This window comes from Anser anser, assembly GCF_964211835.1.
Source record: "Anser anser genome assembly, chromosome: 21".
Classification (NCBI taxonomy): domain Eukaryota; kingdom Metazoa; phylum Chordata; class Aves; order Anseriformes; family Anatidae; genus Anser; species Anser anser.
In genome coordinates, this window is record NC_139742.1 from 8,644,773 (window position 1) to 8,663,092 (window position 18,320).

The following is an 18,320-nucleotide window of genomic DNA, read 5'->3' on the forward strand; positions in this document are numbered from 1 at the left end:
GGGCCCCGCCCTTCCCGTGCCGCGCGGGCTTAAAGGGGCCGCGCCCGGGCGCTGAGGGGCGAGCTCTCGGGGTTGGGTTTGGGTTAAAAATGGGATTTTTTTTTTTTTTTTGGTCCTAAAGCACGGATGAGTCTGGGCTGTGGCTGCCCTCGCCTCAGGGGTGTGTGCCCCGCCGGTAGTGAGGCCGTACCAAGTCCCGTCACATCCCCCAGTGGTACCCTTGCGGCTGCTTCCCTGGCACCGATTTTTTTTTTTCCTATTTTTTAATTTTTTCCCCTGTTTTAACTGAAATCCCCCATCCAGGAAACGGTGGGGGCGGTGCGGTGCGGCCCTGCTGCCCTCAATAAGCGCTGACGAAGCTTCCTGCGAGCCCCGAAGGCTCGGCGCCCGTCCCCCAAATTCCCTGAGGGGAACCGGGGCCAACGGCTGCCCGGCCGCCCCCGGGGGCTGGGGAGGGCCCGGCCCGGTCCCTCAGGGGCTCATGGAGGGATACGAGGTGGTGCTTGGGGGGCCGGGGGCCTCTGCCCCTCGGGGGAGGCTGTGGTGGCTCAGGGGGGGAAATGGGGGGCGGCTTGGTCCTGTAGGGGGTGGGTGGTGGGGGTGTAAGCGGCCCCTTGGGGAAGGGAAGGGGAAGGAGGCGCAGGGATGTACTGAAACTACGAGTATAAAGTATAAAATATATAACAGAGTAAGCTGAAGGGATTACGAGGCCCTGGGGAGGTGGGGGTATTGCCCTCTTGCAGCAGGATGTAGGGGGGAAATTTGAGGAGGGGAGAGGAGGCCTGGGGGGTGCGTGTTGTCCTGCTGCGGGGAGCGGGAGGAGTGCTCTGTGTGGAGGGTCTCGGTGAGAGGGGGGCTTGAAGGGGGTCTCTGCCATGGTTGTGTCACCCCTTGGAGCAAGGTGCATTAATATCTCTCCTCTGCCCGGCAGGTAGTGGAGCAGCTGTGGCTGGGGGCGCTGGGCACAATGCTGGTAGTTGAATCAAAAGGAAAAAGGAGTGAGAAGAAGAAATATGTAATAAAGCAGGTGAGAAGGTGGTTGCTAGGAAAACAAGAGTTCGTCATCTCTGTGGGCCCTTTTGATAGTAAAAGAGGCAAACGTGGTCTGTAGCTTGGCCGCTGGGTAAGAGTAGGTTTGCATCTTACATTGTGCTGCTCTTTTGGAAATCTGAGGAATTGGATCAGTTTACCAGAATATTGAGATAGAACTGGGGAAAGGGGAACGCCCTATTTAGGTCCATCCAGTGTGCTTTCACCAAAGCTTTCTGCTGCTTTGATAGTGCAGGAGCAGTGACTAGCGGTTGTGGAGTCACTTAAAGCTTTCTGTTCATCTCCCAAAACCAAGACTATTCCAAGCATTACAGATTGGAGCTATCATTTAAAATTTATGCCAATTCATACACAATTGCCAATTCTAATCCTCTTGGCAAGTTTGTACTTCCTTAGAAATTTGGCTGTTTCTATATTGCAGTCTCATCTTTGTCTTCTGTTTGTTTGGTACAGGTTGAATGCACTGAAGAAATGCAAGCAAACACGGCCTTGAAGGAGGTATCAGTGCAGGTTTTCTTTACTAGCTTCACTTACTGAGACCAAAGACTTTAACAGAACAAAGTCTTTATCTACAAAGATTGGCTGTGTAAATAGCCAACATACAGATTGGGTAGGACTATCTGAAGGGTGTTATCCCTGCCCTCTGCTTGAGTTGAGGCCAGGATTTTTTATTAGTTCTTCCTATATTTGAATATGTAGATTCAAGTGGACAGCTGTTCTCAGAAGATAGTTCCATTTTTCAGAGTTTGTATTGGTTTTGTGGTGAGGACAAAGAGCAAAGCTCATCATTTTGGCCTTCAAGCTGAAGGAGAACAGTCTGTTTATATATTTATTATTGTTAATTTCTGTCAAACATGTTTCATTACATGCTCATTTCTCAGAGTTGGGTATTTCATGGTGTGAATAATTTGACTAGTTTTCTTCCTCTCTTTTACCTTTTTTTGTGCAAACTTTTTTCAATGCCATGCATAAGAAGGAACATCAGAAATACTGTTAAAATACCAAAAATTGTTTAAACAAAATATTTGAAATAATATCAGATGAATTAGCCTTACAGTGTCCAGTATGCATGATATCTGCAGTGGAAAATAAGGGAGAATATATATCTGTAAAAATGCTTTATCCTGTTCAGGATAAGTGACCTCTTTATGTACTGAGACTGTCTTTCCTGATACAGTTTCATCCAAATTGTCTGCTGATGCATCTATTGAAATAAATGTAGCTGTGCAAGCTGGAAGCATGGCTCTTCTTACTTTTTTTTTTTATTTATTTAATGTCTGCACAGCCACAAACAAAACTAGGACAGTGAGCTGAATTCCTGTTACTTTTTTCATCATCAGCAAATTTGTTAAAGTAACTGGTAATTGTTAGTTCCTTACACTGAAACCAACGTAAAGGAGATAAACATCTCACTAGTGCCGTCATACTTTTTGTGGTTTGAGCTTGCATAGGGGTTATTTGAAATAACGCCTACGCTAGAAAAATCATCGTGACTCTCACATCCTAAAATACGTTGTCAGGTTCAGATGTTAGGAATTGAGGAAGGGGATTATTTACATACCATGTCCCTTAGGATCTGTTTGTACCTTGAGTCTCACAGTGCTGTTACAGCATTACACCGAGCAGTCTTACTAAAGTATTTTCCTACAACGGCACATGCAAACATATAACAGAGCTTACACACAGAAAGGATTTGATCAGACACGTGGCATGAACATGTCAGGAACTGGCTTACAATATTCTTAGGGTCATTTTCAGTGGGAAGGAGTATGTAGCTATAGCCTGCTTTCTCTCAGTATTTTTTTTCTATGCAGGCAATGGATTTGCTAAAACTTCGTCATTCAAACATCTGTACTTACAAGGAGTTGTTTGTGACTTGGAATAATGAGGTGAGAATTAACTAGGATTGGTTTTGTAAAATGTATAATTTTAAGCTGCTTTTGTTCTGTCTTCAGCATGCCTGCATTTAAACAAACAGAACTTTCATAGGAGGCTATAGGAAACCAAAAGTCCTGTCTTGTTTATTTTCAGTTTTGATTCAGCACTCAGGTGAAATTAATGTTGGTTTTTATGGGTGTATATTCGACTTGAATTGTCCCACATGGCTTCATATAAGAGATGCTTGGGTAATGTTTTTGGAAAAAAACACAGGTGCTCTATTTTTAATATAAGAAAGTAAATATTGTATGCTCTGTGACAGATTAAACATCTCAGAACACCTGCGTATTGGTGAACATCATACCCAGTGGTTTGGCCAAGTCCTTGTTTTTATCTATCTTACTGGATATGTTATTACCTGCAAACAATTAGACAATCTTGGTGTAATGTTTTATTACAGATATCATCTCTGTTCCTTTGTCTGGTAATGCAGCACTCAGGCCAAGAAGATCTTTCATCTCTGATCAAGACGAAAAGGCAGAAGTCAGAGAAAATAGCAGACATGGTAAAATGTACAGAAGAGGCATTTAGTTGAACTGACGGAGTTTTGCTGCTTTTGTATTTCTTCCTCTGTATATTTCTTCCTCTGTATTCACTCTTTCTCAAAGTTTTCCTCAAAATCTTCAAAGCACACTGTTTCGCTGACGGGTGCTTTTGGAAGTTATCTGCTTCTTTGCCCTGAATCACTATGAAATTTCTGTATCAACAATTAACTCTTTGTGTATCTTGCTCTCAAGCAATTAAATCTTTCCCTGTTTTACTTTTTTATCCATGGAAAGTATGGGTAATAGCAATTGTCTAATACATACAGAGATTAGCGTATTTATCTGTTTGGGGAGAATAGTACTTCCTTCCACTCTGGACCTTACTTCAATTACAGGCATTCTCTCTTGTTAAACGTTTAATTTCTCTGTCAAGTTATTGTATTTGTGTTACATTTTCACGTACGTACCTGTCAACAGGTGATGGTGAAGTTCCTGGGACAGATGGTGGATGCTTTGTTTTATATACACAAACAAAACATTTTGCATAGGTGAGTAGAAATCCTGTTCTCATTGTCTGATAGGTCATTGCTCTTTGCAGTGACTTTTGATTCACTGCAGCTCTTCATTTAATAAGCGGTGAATTTTACTATTCAAAAAGGGGGGACTAGGAGATAGAAATTCTGGGTTTCACTTGTAGATTAATTTTTTGTGACTTCTGAAGTCATCTGTTTCTTGAATTTTGTCTTGAATTAGCAATTTGAAAGAGGTGTTCTCTCTTGTTTTGAATGTGAGGTATGATTGTTAATATAAAAATTAGAATATTGCCTGTCAACGATGATTACATTTTGGTGGCTGTGATGGACAAAGTATACTTTGTGTAACTACGTAAAGTAAGTCTTTGCATTCTGTGTTCAGATAAATTTTGTTGTAATTGCAATTTCAAAAGCATTTCACAGTAAAGGAAGAAAATAATTTTCAGTTGATTACCATTTGTATATCAAAACAAGAAACAAACCCCAAACTTTCTAATGTGTAGAGATGCTGGGAACCTGTAGCTACATATCATTAGATTCTGATTTCACATGCTGACAGAAGATATTTGTGTTGCAGAAATCTCAAGCCATCAAACATTCTTGTGACTGGTGAAGAATCCTTCATGCTTTGTGACTTCAGTACAGAAACACTTATGACTGATGAAGTGAAATGGAAAATAAGAGTGGAAGAAAGTAGATATTTCTTTTATTTTTGCTATATTTATAAAAGATTAATTTATGGTGCATATTTTTTAATCTCCAGAGAAAAATCAGCCAAAGAGAGAAATGTTATCTCCCTCCCCCTTCTCTGCATTATCGTTCTAAAATATGAATAGCATATTCACAGAGAGTTGCCTGGAGCATTAATTGTGTTCACAATTGAAAGCTGTCTATAAGTCTCAAAACTTCTCTGTAATAAATACAGTTGGAATCCTTTTTAGCTTTATATATATATGCAGTTACATCTTGAAACATGATTTATTAGTTGTAGTGTTTCTTACTCTTCTGTAACATATTGCCAGTAAAAAACAAAAAAAACAACCAAACAAAAAAAAGACTCTAGTCTCTGCTGAATATTTCTATTTTTAGACATAAAACTATTGCCTGCAGTTCATGCCTGTGCAAGCAACACTGTGTATAATACAGTGTCAGCAATGTTACCATGGGATTCTTATTTCAACAGATAGCAAGGCTTGGATGGCTCCGGAAACATTCAATTTTTGTTTCAGTGAGAAATCAGACATCTGGTCTCTAGGCTGTATTCTACTTGACATGATCACCTGCTTCATTCTGAATGTATGTAATAATGTTTCATTATACATTTAAAATGTCATGAGCCCACCAGGATATCTGTAAATTTGTGTGTGTAAACTCTACTGTTACTATATTCTTTACAGACGGAAGAGATCACTTCATTGCTGCAGGATCTCAGACGCAATACCAGTTGTCTTGAGGGAGTTCTGCCACTGATACAAAATGGAGATAACAGCTCTTTGCCTTTATTCCCAATTCTATTTATGATGCTACAGATTCAGCCCAGCATGAGACCCACAGCAAAGTGAGTTCTAGATGCTGCGCCTTTATTGTTATTTCTTGTCCTAAACCCCACATACCTTCCAAAGATAGGGAACGTTAGCTACTGCTTGAAAGGGATTGAATCAAGGTTGCTGATCTTACTGCCTTGACGAATTGAGTTACTACAAAAAGTCAAAGACTTGTTTTTGTTTTAGAAACTGGCATTCTGTTTGGTGTAGTTGACCTTTTTTGAAGAGTTACATTATAAAATCGTGTTGCACACAATTTTTTGCATCTTGAGAATGCATCAGCTTCAGGATGCAATGTAATATTTTGGCATTGTATCTATTTTACAAACAATTAAATCGAAGCCTAAGTCTGGCTTGTTTACAGTAAGCTTTGACATCAGCGGTTTTGAAGTAAACTGTGTAAGTTTTGTCAAAAATAATCTAGTCTTCAAAAAGCATTGTTTAATTTTTTATATCAAAATGAAATGAAGCCTGTAGAAATATTTCTGAAACTTACCAGTTCTAATTTATTGGTACTACCTTTGTCTCTCATAATTCTAGGGATCTGACTGATGTTCCATTTGTTGGGGAATGCCTGATTGTTGCTGATTCCTTTTTAATAAAACAGAAAAAGTCTTTGTCTCCCTGTGTAATAGATGTGCTCCTTGAGGGAGGAATCGAAAATGTTCTAGGTAATGAGGAAAAAAAGATGAATTTGATGAATAATGGTGATTTTTGTAGAAGATAAACCAATGTGTTTTCAAGTCTACTTGAAAAATAATTACTGTGCTCCCATTTTATTTGAAATGGAATGGGATATGCTTTGGAGCAAGAATGACTGTATAGCTTTTTCTAGAACCTTGTAAGTTTACCAGCCACACCTACTGTGCAGTGGGGTCAGAGATCATTCCTCTGAAAATCTGGGAACCACACTTATTTTGTCTGCATTCTAACATGTTTGCCAATTTGTGCCAACAATAGATCTACTCTGCCTTTTTTCTTGTAAGGATGAGGTTATCTTAATATGAAAAGGCTGTCCGAGTAACGCATTTAAAGCCCTTAGCCCTGCTTTGATTCGATACTCCAACAGTTCCACAAAATATGTGCAAAATACAGAGATTATCGAGGTGAATCATGATACTCTAATATTTAATGATTGATGCTTAGGGAGAAAGGGTTTCTCTTTCAACAATCACAAATTTGTTAATTTATGTGAATTCACATCTTGTACAAAAATAGATAAAATTTGAATGATTTTTTTAAACTGTTTTGTATCAAATGTTCTTTTTTTTTTCTTTTTTTTTTTTTTTTAATGTAGAATTCATGCAGGCTTTCTGGGATGTAGAAGAAGCACAGGCTAGAGCCATGCAGCACCTTGCCAGCTTTGTAGGAGATGAAAGTGGTAAGGTACTGTTTTCTTCATTTATTTATTCTGCTCTTTCCTTACCTTTTGAGATAATGCGAAGAGGAAAAAAGTCTCCTAACAATGAGAATGAAATTGCTGTCTTCATATTTTTGATTTTTGGAACACTGAAATAGATTGCTAGTTGATGTGATTGTGTTGATACTTGTTTGTAAATGCTTTTGCTGAACAGCGACATGTTTTACTGGACAAGAAAAATGGGTACTGGAAAAAACTTGACGATGTTTTAATTGGCAACCAAGGGGAATGGGCAAACTGACATTTGTTGAGGAAGGTAATTCATATCAGCATGGGGATAGATTGTGGGTAATGGCTAGGGCTGTGAGACTGATAGAGCAAAGGCTAGCTACATGTGTCTAGTAAAGCTGTGTGAGTGAACACTATTTTCTCCCACTATCTGCACATTTTTTCAGATCTTTCAGATCAATTTCTTTAAAGCACTGGGTTAACTCAGTTTATCAAATATCACTGCATTTTTGTGACAGCATTTTAAAACTGGCGTTAGCATATACTATTAACACACAGGGATGTTCAATATCTGTAATCAATAAGAGTAATTTTTATTTTTTTTTCCTTAGAGTTGCCAACCTCTTCAGCACTGTTGTTGAAGAAAACTTTACTGTTCTTTCATTCAAGAATGTTGTTTTACTGTATCCCATCCTTCACAGGGACTCAAATTCATTTGAAACCAGAACTCTGGAGTTTTTGAAGCATAAACATCTACTGAGCAATCGACTGTGTAACTGAATGTTGTTTCTATCATTTCTCTTCCCTACAGCCTTGCCCTATCTGCCAAAATTCACAGAATTGATCACTTTTGCAATGAAGGCTCATACAGATTCCCTCAAGTTACAAGTAGATGGTTGCAGTTTATTGCTTGAAATTCTTACTCAAGGTACAGTTACGACATTTCCAACTAATGCTGGGTAATACAGCCCCCATCTTGTAATGTTAGATGTAGCAGGTAAGGTTTGAAATGGTTTCAGTAATAATTTTAGGGGATAAATTTAAGGTAATAAAGGAATTTAGCCAGCTTTAATAAGAGCCTAGATTCTTGGGGGCTTTCTTTAGGACTGACATATGTGTATTCCGTGTTAAAGGGTAAGTTTTAAATCCAGGCTACTGGTCTTACCTGTCTACCAAGTTTGTTTTCATGTTACAAATAAGAGTTTTTCAGTGCTCTTGTATTTGACTTTCAAAGCATAAAAATACAGAAGACATTTTGCACTCTTGTGTTGTCCATTCTGTCAGTTTCTTGGCATTTTACTCCAATAACACCTGATAATGGTACACGATTGAAAATAATGAGAAACGTGTTTTGGAAGAAAGAAATTTGAAATAATTTTGGAGTTGTTATGTGAAGAAATAGTTGAATAGCTGTTAGTTGATTGCTTTACTTATGTGGAGAGCAGGAGCTTCAAACTGCATTCAAAGCCACTAAAATTTTTGTTCTGTTCTAATGTTTACTTTTGCCAGCTCTAGAACAGGATGTGGTGATGACCCTGGATGAGAATGTGACCATTTCTCTATTAGAGATAGTGAGAAAACACTCTGAAAATGAAGAGCTTCTTTCATTGATCTGCACGTTACTGATGATGATTTCAGCCAGTGGTGGGTCACTGTTCATTTTTGGAGGAATATTCTTATTTTTCCACTTTGATAATCTAATCCAAGATACAATGCAGAACTCATGACTTCACTGAGATGTGGATGCCTGTAGATATTAGTTTGATAGGGGTAATGGTGGTAAGATTTTTTATACTTTCAGATATGTTATGAATAAGTTACACTGCTGAGGCTTCAGGCACTTACTGAGTTGTATGTATTACAGAGCTGTGCTGTATTTGACTGTTTTAGAAACAAATAAAAGCTGTGCAAATAGTAGTGCTTGGGAAAATGAGGGCATAGAACCTGGATTCTATTTCCGGCTGTGCTGTGGTGAACTGAAACTCTTCTACATTCTGCCTCTATTTTTTTTTTCTCCTGAGATTGTAATTGCTAAATATTTATAGTATTTTTTGTTTGCAGTGTCAATTCAGCAGTCATCACAAGACTGTTTGGAAAATGGTCACCAAATTTCACAACAAGGGGATAATCTGAAAAGACTAGTTTGTACAAAGTGTTATGAAATGTCTACACTTATACAAATAAAGTTACTAGCTAAGACCAAATTTTATACCTTATTTCCTAACTGAATCCAATCTTTTTCTTTCTTTTGTCCTGCTCATGGTATGATGTTACCTGTTTGGTATCACTGTTTAAATATGGTTGGTAGTGCAGTTTGTTGCAAGGACAGTGAGAGGGGCACAAATGCCAGATTTTGTATGATATCTTTTTCTCTGCTCCTCAGGAATTGCAGCAGAGAATCTAAGGAAAGCTGGATTCATTTCAGACCTTTTGTCGATTTTAAAAAAATTTCTTCATAATGAACAGATCTGCCTCTCTAGCTGTGCAGTTCTCTGGAGCTTGGCTGTGAGTGGTAAGTAGAACCCAGCAAGTATTGTGCCTAGACTCATGTGACTGAAATGCAGCAGGTATTGTGCTTGAGTTCAGACATTTGTGTTGCCATGACTGGATTTTTCTTACTTTTTTTCTCCCATTCTGTAGAGATGTCTCCACAGCACTGCTAGAATAACTTTAAATGATCAAGAGCTGACCCCTTTTTATGGGACCACACTTGGAGTTTATGGAGATTTGTTTCTTCAATGTGTTCTTTTATAGGTGTTGTGTTCTAATGGTCAAGGAAGGCTGAAAGCACAGAGCGTGCACAAGTGCACTTGGTGTGTTTTGTTTTCTTTGTGTGACAATCTACCTATTTGATTTATGTGACCAGCTAAATACCCATCCTGTGAATGATTTTAAGTCCAAAATATTGTTTTGTTTGGTTTCCTGCTGTGATGCCCAAGTGTAATTTAAATGGCAGAGGAAACTAGTTCCCAGAGAAGTTCAGCTTTCTGCAGTAAACACTACCATTTAGTAGTCCTGTAAAATCTGATTTGCATGTTTTGGATTTCTTCCCTCACTGTCGACCATATTAAAATAATGTGGCTTTACTCCAGTGCCATTGCCTATTAGCGTTTGACTGATATAATAATTTGACTTATAATGAGCTTGTGATGTTGTTACTTGGTTAAATAACCCTGCCTGATGCATTTCCTTTTTGTTGTGGTAATTCAGAGAATAACGCAGACCAAGCGTTGCTGAAAAGTGCTGTCCCCATTACCACCGCGGTCATTCAAGAGCACCTCCAGAACGGAGCGGTTACGGAATCAGCTTGCTCGGCTCTGTGGGCATTGTCACTCCAAGGTGTGTTTTCCCAAGCTGTTTATCTTGTCCCTTGTGCATGGAAAAGGCTAGCATGTCAAACACCGCTGCTGGTAGATTCATGAAATACAGGCTGCTTGGCCTTAGCAGGCTCTGCAGATGGCAGCAGAGTTAGAAACTTGCATGCTCTTAATAAACCCTCCCTGTATTTGCTCTCTGACACTGTAATGAAGCTATTTTCGATTATCCATAGTGATTATGTAACTAGATACTGCTGATGGATACAGCTCATGATAAGGCTTTACTGGGTCTATGTTACTATAATACAGGTTTTCACATTCTTTCTTTGTAACATTTGCTGCATAGTTAAAAAAACCCTTCAGAAACAAAAGTCGTGATGCAGGTGTGTATTTTAAATGTTTGTATTTTTATTTTTTTCTTTTAAAGGTTGCTTAACTGAAAATGACTATGAGCCCACAACAGTGCTTCTGCTGGATGCACTTAGGACGAACCTGAAAAGAGCTGTGCTGGTGAAGAACGCCTGTCTGGCATTAGCAAGCCTTCTAAGGCTATCTGGTAACATTCAGTAATTAATTTTTGTTAATTGCAAATCACCTCAGAGGTGCTTCTGCATAGTTTAAGAGTTCATAGTGGGATTGAGATTGTCTTCTGCTCTCCTGAGTTAATCTTTTCTTGCAGAACTGGAAAGAGAAATAGTGAAACTGGAAGTGCAGATTTTTTCTTCCCATGGAGCTAGCATGCATGTCTGAGTAGTAGTAGATCAGCACAGTCTCATTTATTAGTAACTTGAGAGTGTTTTCATTTTTTATTTACAATGTAAAAGGGTAGAGCTCAAGGAAACAATAAATATTACGTCTGCCATGCATGACCACATCTGCTGCATATATGGTTTTCTACTTGGCCAAGTACACTTCAGAATAGCTTTTAGGAAAGCTGAAAAGAATGGACATGATTTCCTGGAAAAATACTACATGTGCTAACAAGGGCAGGGGACTGGAAAGCAAATAATGCAGTCTGCAACAACCGATTAGCCCAGATGCATTTGTTTCCCTTTCAGAATTATCAGCTTTCAGATTTACAATGGATTCAAAAGGCAGTGGAATAAACGTGATCAAAGAGGCCTACCACTTTCACTGTGATGATCCAGAAGTGGTGGAAAATATCTGTATGCTGATTAATGAGATGGTTCAGTATGGTAAGATGGTGGTGTTATTTATCCAGTCTCCTCCCCCAGCCCTAAAAGACAGCAAAGAAAAAGCAGCTGCTTGGGCAAATGGAACTTATTTTCAGGAAAGACTCACTATATATCTAAGAAAGGAGGAGGAATTGGAATTGTACATTCATCCGTTACTTTCTTGTCCTTGAATACTTATAAAAAGCCTTTGCAGTTTATTAATTTTATAACTTCATCGTACCTTGGCTTCTGTTTGTATAGATCCATCCCCTTACTACTTTTTTTTTTTTTTAGCCCCTGCTAAAACCATTGGAAATTGTACCAGTAACTATAAATTATCCTGTTCATTTACATTATAGATGACATTGTGCTGGATATGGTGTCCCAGAAAATGGAAGAACTGCTGTCTGAAATAAAAAGCCGTTTTCCATCTAGCATGGTATGTAGAAGATACTGGGACAATAAAGGGTGTGTGCTTAATATACTACACAATTTCTGGTTATGGATTTTAAATTTTTAGGTGGAATTACACAGTATAGAAATTTACAGAAGAATTATGTGTATATGGTGTGAAGAGTGAGTTGTAAGATTATTTCTATGTTGAAAACAACTAGTTGGAAGACTATTTATGCTCTGTGCTGTAATTTTTAACACCATGTTTTGGTCTCCTGCAGCATTGCACTGCGTTAACTTACTACAGTTTTCACGCTAAACAGGCTAAAGTTTAAAGGAATAAAACAAGTATATAGCATCCAGTTACTTTCTCTTTATGAGACATCCTTGGAAAAAAAAACAACCAAACAAAAACACTGTGATAGTTTGCCTGAAGGGTTAACTTATATTCCGACACATAGTTATATTGAAAAAAGATAACTATTGAAATACCAGAAACGGGAAAGTTATTCATGCTATTTCATGTGCTATGCTAATATTTCCTTTGTAACATCTTACAGTGGAGTAATCAGCAGTAAAGTGTTTTTTTTCCAGCAAGCCAATATAACTGGTTAGTCTTATAACCTTGCTCTTCTTAGTTATGCATTTAGTCTGCTTATGTAATTCCTCTCAGATAGAGGCCTACAAACTTGTTCTCTGGTGTCTCTGCACCATTTTAATGAACAGTGCATCTATAAAGTAGTGCACATAAAAAAAAAATCACAAATGAGAAGAAAGCTCCCTCTTCTGTTGTAAATGCAATTTGTTGTTCCCCACGCCACCTGTTGACAGACAATACCAGAACTCTCATTCTGGCAATAGTGCGTGGCATACCACTGCTAAATCTCTGAAACCCATTCCTTGCTACCTTCCACTATCCATTTAGATTATTTAAATCACAACATTAGTGTTCAGTCTGATAATTACAATCGCTTTGGATTTTGCAGAATCAGACCTTACATATGTTTAAAACATTAGTCGTCTTTAAGGGCTATGTTAAACACAATGCTCTTTATTAATTTAGAAGTATAAAAATAATTGAAGCAACAAGGTACTTATTTGACAATTCTCATATTTCTCTCCAGGAGATAATGACCCTTGTGGATACAGCACTTGTGAAACTGCAAAAGTAAAGTAAACTTTTTTTTGTATATAAGATCAAATCTTGCAGACTTCTGGTTCAGATATAAAGGCCTGGATCCTTCTGAAATACTTTGAGAGGTTTTTCTCACCAGAAAGATTAATATTGGGCCATTAATAATACATAAACAAGTTTATGTTCCATTGGTTTAGTTACAACTGTGAGACTAACAGCAGTAATTAAGAACTTGCCTTACTTTGTAGACTTTAGAAATACCTGAAATAAACACTTTAGCCTTGGTAATTTCAGTAAAGCAGTAACAATTTTCTCCTACATTTATCATAATTTAAAAACACTTTATTTTTTTTAAACTCAGTGTGTATTTCCTTTGCAAAAATAGAACTGATGAAGTAATTGACAAGTGCAGCCAAGTATTGTTGAAACACAGTAGTAGGCATTAGGCATATATCCTGTCCAGAAAGGGGATACTTCAGCAGTATCTTGTATGGCAGCATTCATGTACCATGTTGGAAGTGGCGTCTGCTGGTTTTTTGTTTGTTTTTGTATTATTTTATGAAATAGCTGTTGTTGGTTCTGAGTTCTCTCTCTAAATTTGCCCAGAATCTGACAAGAAAACAGCAAATACTGCAGATAAAAAACACAGCGTAGAATCATTCAAGTTTTACAGTTTGTCTTTAGATTTGTTCTTAATAGCAGCTTCCCATTGCTTTTTCTCTAAGGTGTACAGTCTCATAGCTGCTTGCGCATCCTGAACCTAAAAGGAAACAGAACATACAGAAGGCTTAACAAAACATGGCTGCCATGGTTGAAGAACATTTATTGTTAATAAACAGCTACATCTCCCATCATCTTAACTAATAAATCCTTTCAAGTAACGCTTCATAATCTTCTTCCAGATGTAGAAGCCCTAGTGTGACTAGTGGAGGGGAACGAACATGTACGGCCCACCACGAGGCTATGCACTTCTTTCTCTGACTGCGACTTGGAAAGCCATTACGAAAAAATGACGTAGTATCTTGGAGGTACCTTCAAAATTTGCTCTGCTTTTTCAGTTCATTCCTCTGTTGTACCTCCATTTTTTCAGTGGATAAGAGAGTATCTGCTGAGAATAGGCTCTTGCTATTTTATCTAACCTGTCATAGGTGTAGAATGCTGCTTTTAAAGTAAGCAGTTGATACTTGGGATTTTACTTTTTTTTAATAAGGATCTTAAAATAGTAAGAATTAATATTTAAACAAAATATAGTTGACTTGTGCACAATAATTTTATAAAAGTAAGGAAATAATCCAAATGATATCAGGCACATAACAGTACGCAAGCTTAGATGGCAATCTTAGTATGTGATGGTGTCCAAGCAGAGCTTGCTAACTTTCGAGAGGACAGAATGAAGCTGCAGGATTCTCAGCTGAATCCTGATCCTAGAGCTAATGTGTACTATCTTACTGATCTACCCTAAAATGTACGTTCTGATGAGATACATACCGAGCTGTGCTCTGATGTCTGCACTTGAACATTTAGCAGTCTTTCACAGAGCAGCTTCAATGATGGCCGTGCAGACTGGAAATAAAAAAGATTGAATCATGCTGTCTCACACTGCTTGAAATATATAGATACGCGTATACACACAGCTTCTGTTGGTGAACTAGCAAGGAGAATTTACAAGGATTATGCACGTTTGCATGCACTGCTAAGAGGGTTTTCTATGTATTACCATAACCCTAAGACTTATGTTTGGGGTGTTTTATTGTGAGAAACAAACTAAGTATATAATTATGAAACTTAAAATATCACCCTATAATCTGAACCTTTACTCCTGCAGTCTCAGTAGAAATTTTAAACCATCTGTATTTTTTTATATCCTTGTACAAATTATACTATTAAGAGGGATCATCACATAAGCCTTACTGTAATTAGAACTGTACCATCTTATGTTGCTATCCAGAAAAGTGTTATGAAGACCATGCAAGTGGTAAAGAATGGGAGAGCCACTGAATTTTGTCTACAGGTATTACTGGTAATGTCTGTAATGCACTAAGTGACATTGCCGTATTTCAAACACTAAGTAACCATTCAATTAGACTTGTTTCAGGTAGTAAAGAGAAACAGAAGCAAGTGGGGCAACCTAGAAGCTGGGATTCAGCAGCCCAGGAGTCAATTAATCAAGGTGTTCCTTCACATCAGTTTCTTACCTTGACTCTCTGTCTGAAAGGTTTATATTTTTGTGTGTCACGCATTTTCTTCTTAGGATGATCAAGAAATAGGACCTGAAAGAAATTGTATTTCCGGGCTAATGAGTGCTGTTACATGGAAAGTAACCAAACTGTTGAGCTTTGGAGGCTAAGCAAAGCATGCAAAGGTTTCTTTCATTATGGTGTTTCTTCTCTGGCTCTTTAGTAGCCAAATCAGTGCTATTAAGTCAGCGTGGAAGTTGAAGTCAATAGTGTAAGTGAATAGGGCTATACCTGGTGCAGTGTATAAGGACATGAAACTGAGCTAACAACTATAAAGCTGTCGTTTCTAGGAGTTCAGGTGTGTTCATCTGACTAATCTAGGAAGATATATTAGAAAGTTAATCAATTTTCAATGTTTGGAGCCTTGTCTTCAAAGTAAGAAATTTGCAGCCACGTACCTTTAGGTCATTGTGTAAAGCATGCCCAACTAAAATCCTTCCATTCAAGATATCAGCAACCTCCTTCTGAACTGTTTTAAAATCTTCACCTAAAAACACCACACAATTAGACCACCTTCTGTTAGACACCTAAGACACTAAGCAAGCTACAATTAAAACACTGCATCTTTTTTTTGTGAAGGCAATTGTATCTTTGGGACTGTAGTTATATGAATTTGTATTTGACACTGAATCTTCTTGCCATGAAGAACACAACACTAAAAGGAAATCAACTTACATATTATTCGCACACCATAATTAACAAGTGAATTTCATCTGGGATATCAGTGACCATTCTGTAAAAAAGTTCTTCTTCCCACATTTTTTCCTAGCATTCAGACTAGATTTTATTTTCCATTTTTTCAAATTAGGTCTAAAACTTTTTCAAGCTCAGCCAATGAGGCTTTTGTGGTAGCATGTTAAAATTGCCTTCCTTAAAGGACAGGTTTGGGAAAAAACTCCTACCTGTCTTTACGTTCTCAGGACGTATGCCACTAACAGCAGTTCTGTAATCTGTCACCTCTTCTGTAGGTTTGACATACTTATCGTAAACGCACTTTCCAAACTGGTTCACAATGGACACTCGAGCCACAATACTGTCTTCACCCTTTGGTCCCACTCCCACCATCTCACAGTCCATGGCTACTGTTCTTGTCAGCCTGAAAAGAAAAAAGGACAGCTTGGTGACACACCTGTTACAAGGACCGCACAGTGAAGTTCGCAAGGTGCACACATTTTCATGGAGAGAACTCAGCAGTATGACTGTCAGCAGACCCAGGGGGATGTCAGCTTACATGCTGCATCTACAAATCAGAGTTATCAGAAGAATCTTGATGCTTCTGCTGTCATGCTTCCCACTGGAATGCCACTCACCCATCAGAAGATTTTTCTTTAACCAGCACCCGCTCCACAGACTGTTCGGATCGGCCTGTTTTAAGTCCCAGTTTTCTTCTAGCAACTTCTGCTGCTTCAGGTCCTATTGCTGCTTCAATATCTTTTGGATCAACATCATCAAACCAGATGTCAGCCCTGGTAAGTACAAATTTAATTACATTAAATAGTTTTAAAGTGGTTTTCCGTCTTTATAGTGTAGGAAAAGCAGATTTATTTTTAAATCAAGAAATCAGCTCTGAAAAGTAGTCTAGTACTGTCATCTATGCAAGTTTGTTGCCTTATCCGAGGAGGGGCACTGTTCATCTTACTTCTCCCAAAATATAGTCTGGAAGAGTGCAGCTATTTCAAATGTAATACCCTGTACTCCTTACATACACCTCCTAAAATAAACATTCAAATACATGCATGATGCCTGAAGTACTCACTCTTTGGGCTGCTGCTCCACAGCTTCAGCTTTCCTCTTCTTATGTTTTACATCACCCTTCTCCTTTTCAATATTGCCATTCTTCCTTTTTTCCTTGCAGCTTTTTCCATTGCTTTTGGTGCCGTTTAAATTCTTGTCCGTTGCAACCTTCTTGGATTTTGGCTTAGCCAAAGGAGGATTGTCTTTCGCAGAACTGTTGTCCGTTTTATTTGTGGATTTGGGCTTTAAATTCTTGTCCGCTGCAACCGCCTTGGATTTTTGCTTATCCAAAGGAGGACCGTCTTTAGCAGGACCATCTTCCTTTTTGTTTGCGGATTTGGGCTTTGCCACGTTCTCATTCCCTTTGCTAACTGGAACTTGTTGGCTGGTCCCCTCTTTGAGCGGATGCTTCTTTTTGGTGTGTGTTTGACATGCAGAGTGGGACTCATCCGAGTTATTTGCCTTTTGTTTCAGTAGCTAAAATGACCAAAAGAAAAAAAAAAAAAGATTATCTCCCTTCAATTCTACCCTGCTGTCATTTGTTAGAGTACTCCACACAATGCCTCAGCGTGAAGCTGACCAGGGCTCTCTATCTGGCTGAAGGGGCATTACTGCAACGGCATCTCCCAGACCCCTGCGCGTTATTTTAACACAAAAACATGTTTTTTAATTACTATACGCGGTGTGGAGCTGCACTAGCAAGGAAAACGACAGCATCCCCGGCCCGGCGGCTCGCCCTCACCTCCTGCAGCGCCTTCCAGTTGGCGGAGAACTCCTGGGGGCTGCGGGGCAGGGCCGTCGCCATCTTAGGGCCCTGCGGGGCGGCAGGCTCCGCGGGGCGCCGCCAGAATTTCTTCCTCTTGCCTTTCCCGCGGGCCCCGGGGCTCGGCCCCGCAGCCCCGGGCTCCGCGGGGCCCCGTTTTGCCATGTGGGGACGGGGAACGGGAATCGAAAGGGCCGCGGCCGCCGTTTCCTCAGCGCCTCGCAGCAGCGGCCCGCCGGGGAACGCGGCCCCGCGCTGCGGTTCCGGGCGCCGGGGCCGGGCCTGCGCTGGCGGCCCCTGGCGGCTGCGGGGGCGCCCGGCGCTGAGCCGCCCGTGGGGCGAGCCCTGAGGAGGGGGGAGTCTGGGGCTGGGATTTGAATAAAGCTGGGGCTTCAATAAAGCTGGGGCTTTCACGAGGGTATTGTTTGTGTGCTTGGGGGGCAGGTCCCGCGGGCTGGCGGCACCCCGAGGGCTGACCCGAGGTCCTGCTTTAGACGCGGGTGGCAGACCCTGCTGTGTGTGCCCTGTGTGGCCGCCATCAGGGCCTGGCTCGTGGTTTCGAGGTGCTGCGTCTTGCCATGCCTCACGGTCTGTCCAAGTCCACCTGTGAGGCTCCAGCATGGTCGAGGTGCAGGGAGCAGCAATGC

General features: G+C 39.7%; 2 protein-coding genes across 5 annotated transcripts; one reads left to right on the forward strand and one right to left on the reverse strand.

The window, feature by feature from the left end:
* The first annotated feature begins 293 nt into the window (after positions 1–293).
* STKLD1 (serine/threonine kinase like domain containing 1) lies at positions 294–14,525 on the forward strand. Of its 4 annotated transcripts, none has more exons than XM_083807518.1 (20): positions 294–496; positions 932–1,027; positions 1,504–1,548; positions 2,865–2,939; positions 3,389–3,493; positions 3,951–4,021; positions 4,584–4,699; positions 5,190–5,302; positions 5,404–5,564; positions 6,091–6,221; positions 6,848–6,931; positions 7,731–7,847; positions 8,429–8,563; positions 9,303–9,431; positions 10,130–10,258; positions 10,664–10,792; positions 11,295–11,432; positions 11,771–11,850; positions 12,929–12,972; positions 13,842–14,061. In XM_083807518.1, the coding sequence occupies exons 1-20, from the start codon at positions 482–484 to the stop codon at positions 13,918–13,920; spliced, it is 1,992 nt and encodes a 663-aa protein (XP_083663644.1). In that variant the 5' UTR covers positions 294–481; the 3' UTR covers positions 13,921–14,061. The 4 variants fall into 4 exon arrangements, with proteins under 4 accessions (XP_083663644.1, XP_083663642.1, XP_083663641.1 ...); XM_083807516.1 differs by having other exon boundaries at positions 339–496; positions 13,665–14,525; XM_083807515.1 differs by having other exon boundaries at positions 339–496; positions 3,422–3,493.
* REXO4 (REX4 homolog, 3'-5' exonuclease) lies at positions 12,836–17,960 on the reverse strand. The gene is made up of 8 exons (XM_083807519.1): positions 17,653–17,960; positions 16,933–17,387; positions 16,487–16,642; positions 16,079–16,272; positions 15,575–15,663; positions 15,135–15,209; positions 14,428–14,502; positions 12,836–13,699 (listed from the first exon to the last, which is right to left on the reverse strand). Exons 1-8 carry the CDS (start codon positions 17,836–17,838, stop codon positions 13,607–13,609), a joined length of 1,323 nt encoding a protein of 440 aa, XP_083663645.1. The 5' UTR covers positions 17,839–17,960; the 3' UTR covers positions 12,836–13,606.
* Positions 17,961–18,320: the final 360 nt, after the last annotated feature.

What these genes read in the sequence shown, in the direction of transcription:
- REXO4 (XM_083807519.1), bottom strand. Translation starts at nt 17,838, where the DNA reads ATGGCAAAACGGGGCCCCGCGGAGCCCGGGGCTGCGGGGCCGAGCCCC. An exon ending in GTGGAGCAGCAGCCCAAAGA is followed by an intron (nt 16,643 to 16,932) that starts GTGAGTACTTCA and finishes TGTACTTACCAG; the next exon opens with GGCTGACATCTGGTTTGATG. An exon ending in CTTTACACAATGACCTAAAG is followed by an intron (nt 15,210 to 15,574) that starts GTACGTGGCTGC and finishes AATTTCTTTCAG; the next exon opens with GTCCTATTTCTTGATCATCC.
- STKLD1 (XM_083807518.1), top strand. An exon ending in CAGAGAAAATAGCAGACATG is followed by an intron (nt 3,494 to 3,950) that starts GTAAAATGTACA and finishes ACCTGTCAACAG; the next exon opens with GTGATGGTGAAGTTCCTGGG. An exon ending in AGGAATCGAAAATGTTCTAG is followed by an intron (nt 6,222 to 6,847) that starts GTAATGAGGAAA and finishes TTTTTAATGTAG; the next exon opens with AATTCATGCAGGCTTTCTGG.